The following is a 14,689-nucleotide window of genomic DNA, read 5'->3' as shown; positions in this document are numbered from 1 at the left end:
ATTCTTGTCATCTCTCCTATCTTCAGTGTTCTTCATTTGTAAAGCTAGGTACACACTACAGAATTTTCCACCAACTTTTTATGCCGATCGATTTTACATCCGATCGATGGTCCGATCGTTCAGTCCGTGGACTGCATACACACTAGCCTTGTTTTAGACGGTAAAGGGAAGAGCGGACGTCCCTTTAGCGACTTTTTACAGCCATGTTGTCGGGAGCAATGATTGCAATTTCGTACACACTGAAGCAACATTGCGGGGAATGTAACGATATATACCAAAGACATTCGCATAAAGGGGCAGAGCTTTCACTAAAGTTAACACCCAAAACCGCATATAAAGAGAAGACAACACTGTCTCTTCATTCATTCCTATTAGTAAACCTACAATGGATACAGTAAAATAAGAAAAAGCACCCTTTAAGTGTAATACTATTTTTTTTCACGTGTCATATTCTACAATACAAATTTTTTTTTACTTTTTTTTACCTGCAATAAAACTGTTGCATCAACACTGTGCGGCTTATTCTGGGCATTTTACAAATATTAGTTAATAAAGGTTAATATGACTTTATAAGTTGAATAGTTTATAAAGGGTAAATATGAATTAATTCCCAACATAGATGCAAAGGGTAATTACACACGTGCGTTATACAAATATAATGGTCTGCAACCAGACAGGTACAATACACATCTATACAAAACACAAGCCTGTGATGTGCGGATACCGCACCACGTGGGCCTGGTACAGGCATCACAAATTTACATACACACGCCCCCCAGGTCGAGGAAGTATCGGAGGATTGTCATTGATCAGTCGTAAGTTTATACACACTACACAACGGAAAGGAGATTGGAACGAAAATATTGAACCGTACGACCAACCAAATGAGGCGACAATCGTCCATTTGGGCAGACTTTCGACCATCGTGTCACTACACACACTGACCCGACTTTTGAACGAGCGGTCGTATGTCGGTTGGTTGAGACAATTATTGGACAAAAAATCTGTAGTGTGTACCCAGCTTAAATAATGTTTCTCAGTGTAGAATGTTGCATATCAATTATTTGGAAATTCCCTTATAACCCTTTCCAGACTGATAAGCAGCAACAGTTGCTCCCCTGGGATCAATACTGATGTCTTTGATGTTAACAAATCTCCAGACCAAGCAACCTTCTTGATGACCAAATAATGAATGACTTTCTTTATTAAAAAGTGAGTACACTCTTACTATCAAAGCAATGTAAGGGTGTGATTACTTTGTCATACATGCCATCTTCATGCTGGCTTGCTGTTTTCAAAAAAATATATTTAGATTATATTTATCAATTTTATGAAAACTACAAGATTGCTAATTATGTCCTGATATGTAAGAACACAGATTTCATAGAGGGTATATGGCTGTGATATTGTGCGGTGTCCCATGTGGTGAGGCAGCAAGTGCTCTCGACAATGAGGGAATTAACTTGAAATATTTGGTCAGTGCCCATGTTAATCCTGTAATAGTACATTGTTCTTGTATCCCTAAACATTCTGTGTAGGAGTCCTCCATCAATTGAGATAATCCCCCCCCCCTTCATTAATACAATTTAAACTACTAAAGTAGACTTAATGGACTACCTTTGAATATTATATATCTGTCTACCAGCTTTCCAGGGTAAACATTTAGGTCACATCCCTATATAACAAAACCTCATGTGGAAACGCCACGCCCTAAATAGGTAAGTCCCACCCATTTTTAGTCCACACAAATCATGACAGCCCAGCATAGTTCTCGACCAGTGGCGGAGCTACCATTGGTGCTGCAGGTGCAGTGCACCGGGGCCCCTGGAGATAATGGTTCCCACTCCATGGCATATGCAGAGGTCTGGGGGCCCCGTTTCCCTCCTCCCCGCCTCCCTGCACCGGGGCCCACAGTACGCCAGTTTTGCCTCTGTTCTGGACTATTGGCAGATATGTCTGTCATTTAGTCAGCACTTAGAATGGTGATCATACCTCCCAGCTGTCTCCATGTCAGGAGGACAGCCCCGAGTTTAGGGCTCTGTCCCGCTGCCCTGCCTGGGGACATGTTTGTCTCAGGCAGAGGCAGGCCGGGCCGGTCCCATAATGGGCTACCTTGGGCCACCTGCATTTTTTCCCCTTTAAAATAGGCTGCAAATTCGAATCTTGTCCACCAGGCTGAAATTTGCCAGCCCTCCCCTGGTGTCAGGGATGGAAATGTTGGGGGAAAGGAGGTATCTAGTGGGCAGCGGTAGGCAGCCCTCTGAGGGAGTAGCCACGCCCTCATCGCGACATGAACACGACCCCAGTATGATGTGACCACGCCCCCTGTCCCGCTGCCCAGACATGTTGGGAGCTGTGCTGTGAGCGATCATTCACACTGAAATTTTGGCAAATATGAATATTTTACTAAAACATTTAAATGTATTCGCTGTGTTAATAGGTCATAATACACCTTGCAGCACATCATTGTATCAGGACAGCATATAACGTTCATGACTTTGGGGTTTCCTCTGGTTAGACTGGTTGCTAGGAGACCAGCACCAGGGAAGTCTGCTGGGGCCCGGTGGCCAGGGGCCTTGGGAGAGAGGTTCTCTCATATGAAACTTTAAAATATTAACCGTTTCCTTTGGTGAAAGATAAGATCACAAAGGTCTGCAGTCTAGGCTGCGCTCACAGCACAGCCTTTATGAAAATAATTTCTTTGGATGCTGTAAATGAATTGTGGTCAGAAATTGTATGCTTGGTAAATTTAGAAAAGAACAAAATGTGTTACGTTCATAGGGTTGATACAAATATGATATCCTTTGCTGTTAAGACATTTCATATTCAAAGCACAATCTACATTGTCATGGGCAACACAGTGGAATGGTGGTCAGCATTGCTAACACCGATGATGTTATGGGTTTGATTCCAACCGTGGCTCTATCTGTGTGGAGTTTGTACAGTGTGTCTGTGTCTGTGTGCGTGTGTGTGTGCGCGTGTTAATGAATTCAGGATATAAACTCCAATGGGTCAGGAGCTAAATGATTACATATCCTCTCTACAGCACAATAAAATTAATGATGATAATTGTCTGTTAGTATTACAGTATGGTTTAAAGTGCACCTGTCAGCTTACATATACTGGGGGCAGCCATTTTGTCGATTGAATCAATATTCATGACAATGCAGCCTATCAGTTCCCTGGGAATCCGTGACATCACTGAAGCCTGACCCACTGTATGTGGGGAATTCGATTCCCTCCAGATTAATGCAGTGTTAGTCCTACTATCATTATTATGGTAAATTTAACCAGGCTTTCTGCTAGTAGCTCAGGGAGCTGTGAGCAAAAAGCCGGCGTTAAAATTATCGTAATAACGTTTTTTTAAGCGCACTATTATCCCTTAACAGAGCTTTGGGATCAATACTAGAACACAACTGCACAACAGTACACTAACTCAAGCATGTAAAAGATAATAGTGTAAAAATATCATTTTTGGATAACTAACATTTTACATAGTGTCTCGTATGTGATTTAAAAAGAAATAAGTTCTCCACTGCTCCCTTTGCCCAGGGAGCTGTGATGTAGGAGGACACAGCCCAGGTGTGGACATGAGTTTGTCTCTACAGCTGGCATTAGGCATATATATACAATACCCAGGGATACTTCATACTGGGCGAATGGAGCTGGGACTCTTTTAGGTTATGCATAGTGCAGAAGACATTATGTAGAATGGCCTTTATCTATCTAGACTTAGCATACATGCCAACTCTCCCGGAATGTCCGGGAGACTCCCGAATTCCGAGTAGGTCTCCCGGAATCCCTTGAGAGTTGGCATTTCTCCCTCATCAGAGCCGGCATGGAGTTGTGTATGGGCGGAGGGGGCTGGGCTTCGCAAATCACAACATTTTAGCCCCGCTCCCAGTGACATAATTACAGGCATCATGTCACTGGGGGCGGGACCAATAAGCCACGATTCATGAAGCCCCACCCCCTGCACCCCTCTTCAATGATCTCCCGGAGGGAGCCAGCCAAAAGTAGGCAAGTATGACTTAGTGATAATGAAAGTAGGATGGACTCTCACAGAATTATCATGGCATTCAGCAAGCAGTATTATATTCTATGTAAACCAACTGGAGATAAAAGAAAATAACATTCTTCCTTTACAGCTAATGGATTTAATATATGCAAATATATGCAGACACAAGGTTCTCCATACATAGGATCAAGCATATGTTTCCTAAATGTCTATAGAGGAGTAACGTGTAAATAGACCCAGCTCATAAATAAAATTAATTGTTCACTGAAATCCTTAATTCTGTTTATAAGAGTTTATCCAACATAAGATTATTATTATTAACATTTATTTATATTTGCTATGTCCAGGTATAATTATTGTGCTTTGATTTCTATAGTGCCAACATATTGCACAGCATTATACAAAGAGTTTTTTTTATTCACATTGGGCCCTGCCCCGGTGGAACTTACAATCTAATATCCCTACCACATACACACTAGGATCATCTGACTGGAAACCAATTAACCTGCCAGTATGTCTTTGGACTGTGGGAATAATCCAAAACAAACACAGGGAGAGCCTACAAACTTCGTGCAGGATTTCACCAGTCAGCAAATCATTGTGATAATGAATAGCATGCGTACCCAAGCAGCTGGTAAACTGTACCCAAGGTAGAGATAGTGGGGCAGCATCTTTTTGGTTTAAGCAGTTTTTCATGAGCTTGTTGTCTATCAATCCACAAGGAGTTAGTGTTATCTTCATAGCTGCATTCTCACACAACAACTGTGTAAACAGATGGGTGCACTTTAAATACAGCTGTAGGATTTTCAAGAACTACTGAAGATATTTGTCACATCTGAGTAAAGTCAAAATTACCCAGAGCGATTATGAAGAGAGTATAAAGATGGTATATTAGTAGAGAAAACTATTCCCATTTTGGCACTTGTGGTGCTCTAGATACTACAGTATATTCAGTTGCTTGATCCTTGTAGCTAGGTATGTTTTGTCTTCAGTTACTGTTGTAATCCCGCATTAGAACGCGTCACTTGGCGTCTATGGTTTGTTTATTGTTTCTTATCAGAAGTGGGGGTTTCTCGTTAGAAGATACATCCTGGATCTGTACATTGGGTGGCAGCTACTCCTATTAAGGCTGGTCCTATGTTCCCTGCTCTCCTCACCTTGCTTTTCCTGTGTCCAAAAACTTGTGTGTCTATAATTATCCCAAGCTGTGGCTGCCAATCAATCCCCAGGAAATGACACACCATTTCCACCCAGCAAATTCTCCAAGGCTTTGATGGTTCATTGTGGCTTGTCCATAGCCCCAGCCCCCAGACTCTGCCGACTTCCTTGGTTTTGTGCCCTTGGCACTTGGCTTTCTGTGTCCATAGTTTACGATTTTCATTTCTGTCTGAGTGTTCTTGTGTTTGTGCCCTTGTGACAATTGTGAAGTTTTAATAAACACACTGTGACCGTGTTTGGTTACTGCATACTTGCCAACTTTTCCTCGTTGGCTTCAGGGAGATCCCGGGGGAGGTGGGTGTGCGAGAGTGGGGCTTGCGTAGTTAAGCCCCCCCCCCCCCGCCACTTATCTATTGCCGGAGCGAGAACCGAGAGGTTGCCCTGCTCTCCCGGGAGGTCTCCCAGATATGTGGGAGTCTCAAGGACATTGCGGGAGAGTAGGCAACTATGCATTAAAGAAAAACCGCTAATGAATCTCTAGAGATTGAAGTGTCTTTTACATTTCTGTCTCCATTACTGAAGTCATGTTGTCTTACCTGTCAGTCTTTGTTTAAATCTTGGTCTCCATGAAAATGGCCACCTCCATGGCCGCATCAATACATGGAAATAGGACACAATTTCAGAACTGTGTCATCATGCCACAGATGGCGAAGCCAACCACGTCTTGTACTGGCTCAGCATCAGGGAGAATACCAGACTCTTCAGGGAGTGAGGGAGATCACCCCTATTTCAGGGAGTCTCCCTGACATTCAGGGAGAGTTGGCAAGTATGGGTTACTGATTTGAGTGTCATACATACCTTAAGGTCTTGTTCCTGGTGTCTTTACATTTGTCAGCATGTTAAACCTTTCTGCGCCAGTTATTTTAGCATTCTATACTGTACATTTGTTTCTCTGTTCAAGTGTTTACTCCCAGCTTGTCTAACTGTCCTCAATCTCTGTCCCCGTGCTCTTATATTCTGTATGAGTCCATCTTCCATACCTCTTGAGAAGGATCACCATTACAGTATCTGTGACGCTATTCTTGTTTTGTGTCTTTGTGTTTAAAGAGATGTACAGTATAAAAAGGGTATGAGATCTTTTCAATAGGTACAAGAAAAGGGATAAACCTGTTGGATCTAACTAAACAGTCTGTTCACCTGTAAGTGTCAGTTTATCAGTTTATGAGCTCATCAGCCGGAGAGAATACGAGACACTGCAAGTTCTGCGTGTGCAGTTAGCTCTAATTTATTAGTTACAAGTTCATAACTATATAGCACAAAGTCACGTTTTACAGAAAATTACGCCCCAAAAGGTTTTAACCACTCATGCTTCCTCTACACAGATCTTGCTACATTCTCACATTTTCACATTCTTCCCAGGGGGGAGGTTGGTTTATCTCTTGTCTGCCATATCCAAGGTCATGGGCATAGTTTCTTGCAAACAATGAATCACTCCTACAAACTAGCTGTATCTAATGCTGGGTACACACTACACGGTTTTTGTCCAATAATCGGCTCAATCAGCCGACATACGACCGCTCGTTCAAAAGTCGGGTCAGTGTGTGTAGTGACACGATGGTCGAAAGTCTGCCCAAATGGACGATTGTCGCCTCATTTGGTTGGTCGTACGGTTTAATATTTTCGTTCCAATCTCGTTTCCATTGTGTAGTATGTATAAATTTCCGACCGATCCACAACAGTGAGTACAAGATTACAGTCATTGCTCACGACAACATGGCTGTAAAAAGTCACTAAAGGGACGTCTGCTCTTCCCTTTATCGTCCTAAACAAGGCTAGTGTATATGCAGTCCATGGACCGAGCGATCGGACCATCGATCGCATGAAAAATCGATCGGCATAAAAAGTTGGTGGAAAATTCTGTAGTGTGTACCCAGCTTAAGCTATAAGATTATAAGATTATAAAATGGTTATAAGGCTACAAGATGGCGTCAGCTTAGCAAAATCACATTTCTCAATGCCTTTTAATAATTTGCCCTGATCATAGTGGTTTCAGGTGGGAATGTAAGGTTTGCAAAGTCCTTAATCAGTAACATATACTTTAACATGTTGACAGCAAATGTACTCAGAGTGAGTAGAGTTAATTAAGGTGATCAAGTATAAGGATTCATGTTGCACATTAGGCCTTGCTATCGAAAGTTACTAATTAGCAAGCCAAACTAATTTAACCATGGTCTACTGACTGATATATATTTCAAAAGCATTATAGTCATATGTTGTAACTGTTCTATGTAAGGTTCTCAAATGGTTAAGTTCTTCCCCCTTTTCCTTAAACCCAATATATGGCTTTGTGTCTTGGCATTCCCTGTTATTTAACAGTCAATTTATCTTTATTATGTTTTATGTTCAAGTCCTCAGTCAGCTTCTTAGAGGAGCCCATGGTTGATGAGAGTGGGCAAAATATCCTAAGATGTTTAGAAGGGTCAGAGTCTTTAGTCAATTAACAGTAGTATTTACTATTTATGTGAATCATTCCTTAGAATAGGAGATGAATGAGCCCAAGATGACTGCCTCACCCTCTGCAATAATGTAAAGTGCTTTGAGTTCTGTTGGAAGAAAGACACTATGTAAATAAAGAAATAGTATTATTAATGATTAAACTGGATGGCTGTCCAAATTGTTTTTGCATCACATTCTCTGTTATTTTCTATCAGTTAAATTCAGCATGTATTATTCAGTGTTGGTAATTGTGCATAGTGCATTACAATGTGCAGAAGCATGCATTCTTTGGGCCTGATTCATTAAGGAAAGTAAAGCAATAAAAATGAGTAACTTTGCATGGCAAAACCATGTTGCATTGGAGGGGGAGCTAAATTTAAAATGTGATGGCAGATTTATAGTTGGGGTAGGGCATGTCCTAGATCAACTTTAAATTTCAGTGTACAAATGAGCTATCAAGTATTTGTAGGCTACATGAAAAAACAGACAGTATTTAACTTATGTGCAAAACAGAATACTAATTTGCACCCCTTGCATTGTAACATGGTTTTGTCCAGGAGACTTAAATAAGAAGTTTCTGAAGTTAAGATCCTTAATGAATCAGACCCCTTGTCCTTATCTATGATGAGTTTGTATGTTCTCCCCGTGTTTGCGTGCGTTTCTTCTGGGTGCTCTGGTTTCCTCCCACACACAATACATACTAGTGGGTTAATTGGCTGCTATTAAATTGACCATAGTCTCTTAGTCTGTGTGTGTCTATGATAGGTAATTTATACTGGAAACTCCAATGGGGCAGGGACTGATGTGAGTGAGCTCTCTGTACAGCGCTGCAGAATTAGTGGTGATATATAAATAAATATATATATATATATATATATATATATATATATATATATATATATATATTTATAGGTTATCCTGTCTTTTTAGCTATAGTATTGCATTAAACTTTGACAGGTGAGTAATTCTAGCATCTTGCAACCTAAGTAAAGCTATTCCAATAAGGTTTCCCCCAGATCCTGATGTCTAATCATTTATCCTTTGCCTCCTCAGTTTGCCTATGCTGTTTCGGTACTGAAAGAGTGCTCTAAGCTGCGTCCTACGGACCCCACAGTTCTGCTCCTCGCTGCCAAGGTCTGCATTGGGCCACTGCACTGGGTAAGTGAGCTGAAGTAATGATTCTTACATAATGCATTAAGCACAGCAGTATGGTGCCATAGTGCATAAAAATAGTTTCAGAGATCTTGCCCCAGCATTTACATCTGGAGAAGGATTACTGAAATTGCATTTTTTAAAGGTAGAAGAAAAAGCAACCTGAATAAAACATCAGGAGACAGAGTAAAGGTAATTCTGTAGGGGGAATTTCCCTTAATGGAACCTGTCAAACAGCAGCTTCAGCTGACTAATTAAGCTGATGTCGCGGCCTCATTCACTCAAGTTCCTGTTTTCCTTGTTGTATATTGCAGCATTCCAGCTTTTTAATGAGCGTAGCTTTGATCCAGGATTTTGGCAACTTTTCAGTTAGCTTAATAAGCAGCCCATAATTGATTCATATGAAGCTAACTGGACAGTGTGTCCTAAACAGTAGTATTGCTGGCATTATTATCTGTGTACACACATGTATTAAATAGAATGTTGTCCTTAGACCCCCGGAAATCAGCAGTTTAACTGTGCTCTTCATAATTACCGACTAAACACTGGTATGTTGTAACCAGAATGTGGTTATGCAGTTAATTGTGTAAAAATAGTTTCCCGAATGCAACTAATCAGATAAATGTTAAATTAAATAAGAGTTACTATGGATGGAATTGCAAATAAGGTTAAACTTGCTCATTTTCTATGAAGAAGTATAAATATTGTGGGGGACATTTATGTAAAGGTAAGAGAGTAAACACAAAGGCTCTAAATCATATCAACCAATCAGAATCTGCCATTTCTGTAGCAGTTTAGAAACCCAAAGCAAGATTGCATACACCCCAATAGTCTTGACTGTCTGATGTTAAAAAGGGTGTAGTTTGATGGAGAGGTGTTGGCATCACTCTAATTGGGTGTGGGATGGATTGGTTAGATCAGGAGTGTGGCCTAATCTGCCCTGATTGCACAGTCAGGAATGTCAACCTCAATGTCAACCAATACAGAGATGTATTTTCTCTGCTACATATTGAGAAGTATTCATGAAAATTGATGAACTGTAGCCTAGTAGTGACCAATGAGACATTTACTCATCTGTGCTAGTAAAATGATTGAATTGTGTAGGTTACACCAACTTTTCTAAACAGTTACCCTTGCACCAGTTTTCATAAACTCCTCATTGTGAGGAGGAAAAGAGCTGCTGTGGAAGAAAAACAAAAATTGTGAATTTATTTTGGTGTCCAGAAAAGATTTCATTATAGGATCCTGACTTAGGCAGATATAGTGGACCTGATTCATTAACAAAAGTAAGGTAAAAAAAATAAGTATGTTTTCTCCAGGACAAAACCATGTTACAATGCAAGGGGTGCATACTAGTTTATTATTTTGCACATAAGTTAAATACTGGCTGCTTTTTACACTGAAATTTAAAGTTGATTTAGGACACACCCTACCCCAACTATAAATCTGCCCCCGCATTTTAAATTTAGCTCCCCCTCCAATACCACATGGTTCTGCCAAGGTGCAAAGTTACTCTTTTTTTTTTCTGTACTTTCCTTAATGAATCATGAATATATATATATATATATATATATATATATATATATATATATATATATATATATATATATAAATATGTGTGTTATGACAGAAGCACTCGGGAAGTGGCAGATGGCAGGTATATATGTCCAAGGCTGTCTTATGTGCCTTAAAGTCCCAGGGAGATCAATTGTATGTGAACAGGAGCTTCCCAGAGTTGTCTCCAGCTATAGGAAAAGCTGGTAAGGGTCCCTGGGGTTATGTATGGAGAGAAAAGGGTGGGCTCCATACATAAGGCCCATTTCCGCGTCTTCTAAGTTACCTGTGTCAGTGCTGGATAATCAGGAGTTACACCTGCGTGGGACTGATAAAAGGCTGCAAAGCAACTCATTCACTGTCTTACAGTCTGGGGGGCAGGTGGATTCTTGCTGTGAGAAACTACAATTTATAGCCAGTGAATTTGTTGTTTTGAATGCGTGTGTGGGACACCAGACCCCTCACTTCAGAGAGGTAGATCCTGTGTTTAATTACTGCTGAACAGGCAAGGCCTTTTATTTATGTTTTACTTGTTTTGAATATGGTGAATAAATCTTGCTGTTGTTAGTCCAGTCAAACAAATGACTGGTGTGATATCCTTGGCTGGTCTGTCTGAAGTTCAGCCGTCTAACCAGAAGTCGGTAACCACAGTCTGATTATCTGACGATATATATATATATATTTGGGATGGGCTGTCAGTAGAGCCTTCATCACAACTGGTTATCACAGGACAGTTACATCTTATGTTGCCAGAGTTAGGATTGTTTAGTTTTACAGTATTTGACAACCAAAGGGAAGCATGTTGAAGAGATTATATACAAGACTGATTTCCTGTCACATGCATGGAGCCCAAATTTTCAAGACAGACCATGTTCCACATCTTCTTTAACACTGTTGGCTGTAAAAACACATTATAATTGTGTGGAAAAGATGGTGTTACCCATAACAATCAGATGTTTGCTTTCATTTTCTAAACTGTGCTGTAAAAATCACCATTAGACTCTGGTTGCTATGAGTAACAACAACTTTTCTTCTCAGACAAATCATACCTCCCAACATTAAGAATTACGGAACTTGGAAAAATAAGCCACCCCCCCCCCCCCCATTCCACCCAAAGCCCGCCCACAAATGGTCGAGTGTAGGCAAAACTTTACCTGTTTTTCTGTTAAACCCCACCCTCTTTTTACTGCCCACAAATCGGGATGTCCCATCAAAACCGGGACAGTTGGTAGGTAAGCAAAATGTTGGGCAGGATGTATGTATTTAAATGTAAATTTGTAGGCCAAAAGTCTATGCACTGTGGTATGGATCCATATTGTCGAAGGTGGCCAGCACTTATTGGGGTCTTTCCACACGGTGCTGAACAGAGGTAGCATAGCAAAATGTTAAGATTGGTCTGACCATACCTCCTAACTGTCTCGATTTTGGCTGACAGTCTCTTCAAATTGGTCCTGACTCTCAGGAAGCTGGAGGTGTGTCCCTGCTCACTATGGTGCTTCAGGTACGCATGGGAATTCAAGGGTGTTTTTAGGAAAGAGATTTGAGAGTAGCCTAGCTCCTCAGACGCCTGTTGTGACATGGACATGCCCCTACGTAACATGTCACACCGCCTTCCGGAGGAGATATGGCTGTGTCCTGTTTAGAAATGTGAAATGTTGGGTGTTATGTGATCACTGAAACAGAAAAGTAAAGTGACTACAGAAAGGCCTATAAGACCTAAATAACAATTATGTCAAATGTAAAAACTTTTAAATTAATGATTTTAAATCCTTGCAGTGCTGCCACCACTTGCAGATATAATGAGTGGGCACAAGCTGTAAATAACTTGTCTCATGGATAACAATTTCTGAAGTGCTCTTTTAATTGATTCATATGCTAATAGATGCCTGTCTTACTTCAGGGCCTAAGGCAATCGCCTCGTTTGCATTGACCTTAATCCAACCATTTTCTTGTTCTAATACAATATATACAGTATTTAATATATATCCTTCATAGAAATATAAACATACACAGACCTCCTATCAATAGAGGCTATTACCGGTCATTATATGTTATTTCCACCCGCTCTTACTCTGCACGATGGGTTTCTTGCAGCAAATATTGTATTACACCTTCTGCTTCTGGTGGGAAAGCAAAGCTACACTATATCTACTCCATGTAAATGTGAATATTAAATAGCTGGCTCTTATAATCGCTACCCGTGTTTCTCACTAGCCCCTGCTGGGTCCCACCCTCGCAGTCTGTGTTGATTCACTTTTCCATTTATATTTTGTGATATCATTTGATATTTGACAAACAATTTTGTGCCGCAACTACTGGAGTGAAACTGTAATTTGGACGCTTGTAATTACAGATATGTTCACATTTTCCAGGACATTTCACTGCACATACAAAGAAAATGACTACTTGTCATGTTTGTACAAACCCGCTGCAAAAGGAGTGTTTCTGAATGAGTTCCAAGTGTGACAATTACATTCAGCTATTTTGCTTGTTAATGTGGATGCAGCAAGGGCATTGGCATAATATGGAGATGCACTTTGTGTAGCTCACAAACATGTGGGTATCATTCAGTGAGTCGGGGAGGTGGTGAGGGTCTGCCCGGGGCGTCTGCGTCTGGCCTGATCACAGAAGCAATATAGAAAGTACCGCACGCCATTAAAATGACACAGAGAAGCACAATGACACATATAACCAGATGTTTGCATTACTTTCTAATGAACAGAGTTCAGTTTTATTCAAATCTACTTAGCTTTTTTTATTCCTATATTGTGGCCACTCTTTGAGGGAGATTCAATTCAGCGCAATGTGTCTCCGGTACAGTCTCTGGAGACGGTGGCTCAGTGGTTAGCACTTCTGCCTCACAGCACTAGAGTCATGAGTTCGATTCCTGACCATGACCTTATCTGTGTGGAGTTTGTATGCTCTCCCCGTCTTTGCGTCGGTTTTCTTCGGGTGCTCCGGTTTCCTCCCACACTCCAAAAACATACTGGTAGGTTAATTGCTGCTATCAAAATTGACCCTAGTCTGTGTGTCTCTGTGTGTGTGTATGTTAGGGAATTTAGACTGTAAGCCCCAATGTGGCAGGGACTGATGTGAGTGAGTTCTCTGTGCAGCGCTGCGGAATCAGTGGCGCTATATAAATAAATGGTGATGATGATGATGACACATTGCCTCAATGTTCTGAATAAAATCTCTGCTCATTTTACCTCACGTTCCATAGAGGTGTGCAGAGGATTCGTTACCGTAATGGGTGGAAATGTGCTCATCCAAACATTGAGGCGGCACCCAGCTCCTAATGGAATCTCCCCAATTAAACAATAGACAATGAGAGTTCTAATACAGTAACCATAATAAATGAACTTTAAAATCTCAGGATTACTTTAAAATCTCAAGATGACAGAAATTCAGGGTAGGGACCGCTAGGTGTTATTTCCTAAATTGTAAATTTCCTTTAACTATACACAAGTTCTTGTGGAGAAAATAGCTTTTTATGTTCATTTTTGTTGTTAGAGTGTTTTTCCTAGTAGTGTAAATTCCTTTTATTGTTCTTATGTAGCTAAATTATACGGGCTGTTCAGTCATCCATCCTACTCTTGGTCAATTGGACATACTGTTAAAGTCCAAATTTTTGTGTCCTCGTTTTCCAGGACTGTCCCTTTTTTCACTAGAAAACACACAATGTTTATTTTTCCATAATTTAGATTCCTGCTGCCCCAGATTAGCAGGATAAGTGGGGCTCTGTTCCTATAACTATATTACTTTGTTTAGAACCCACTAAAGAGTATAGGGCGGATACTCTGGTCTGAATGATCTTCAGGTTTCATGCTTGTCCTGGTTTTCTATATTTTTTTTAATTACAAAATCGTGAGAGCCCTCACCCCATGTGTGCCCATTCTCCTGGAATGTCCATAAGACTACCGAGTTCCGGGTTTCGGGTAGGGTAATGTCTAACCAATCCCCCTACATTGTGCCCACTTCCTATTGGAGTGGGCGGGATGGGGCCTCCAATCGTAGCAAATGGCGTCATTATGGTCCTTCCCCCTCAGTAAATTGACGTGCCGAGGGACCGGGGCCAAAATAACGTGATCTGCGACACAACCACCATCTCCGCACACTCACTTCACCTACGGGATCTCCTAGAGCATTCTTGCCAACTTTCTGAAGTTGGCTTCCGGGAGCCTGCCAGGGGAGGTGGGCGTGATGGGGGCGGGGCTCCAAAATTCTCGTCATTCCCGGTGAATCGCAGCGTTTTGGAAGTAATTCTGCCCACTTCACTAGGAAGTAGGCAGATGCGGGAGATTGCCACACCCT

General features: G+C 41.1%; 1 protein-coding gene across 1 annotated transcript in view; it reads left to right on the top strand.

The window, feature by feature from the left end:
* The window catches only part of TTC7A (tetratricopeptide repeat domain 7A), a 263,029-nt gene that overhangs the window by 108,375 nt on the left and 139,965 nt on the right, over positions 1 to 14,689 (top strand). The window contains exon 12 of the mRNA XM_075204114.1: positions 8,726 to 8,830. Within this exon, the coding sequence (XP_075060215.1) occupies positions 8,726 to 8,830 (105 nt within the window). The remainder of the gene's footprint in view (positions 1 to 8,725; positions 8,831 to 14,689) is intronic.

This window comes from Mixophyes fleayi, chromosome 3, assembly GCF_038048845.1.
Source record: "Mixophyes fleayi isolate aMixFle1 chromosome 3, aMixFle1.hap1, whole genome shotgun sequence".
In the NCBI taxonomy this organism is placed as follows: domain Eukaryota; kingdom Metazoa; phylum Chordata; class Amphibia; order Anura; family Limnodynastidae; genus Mixophyes; species Mixophyes fleayi.
The sequence above is the reverse complement of the archived record's forward strand: the minus strand, read 5'-3'. Positions and strand labels throughout refer to the sequence as shown.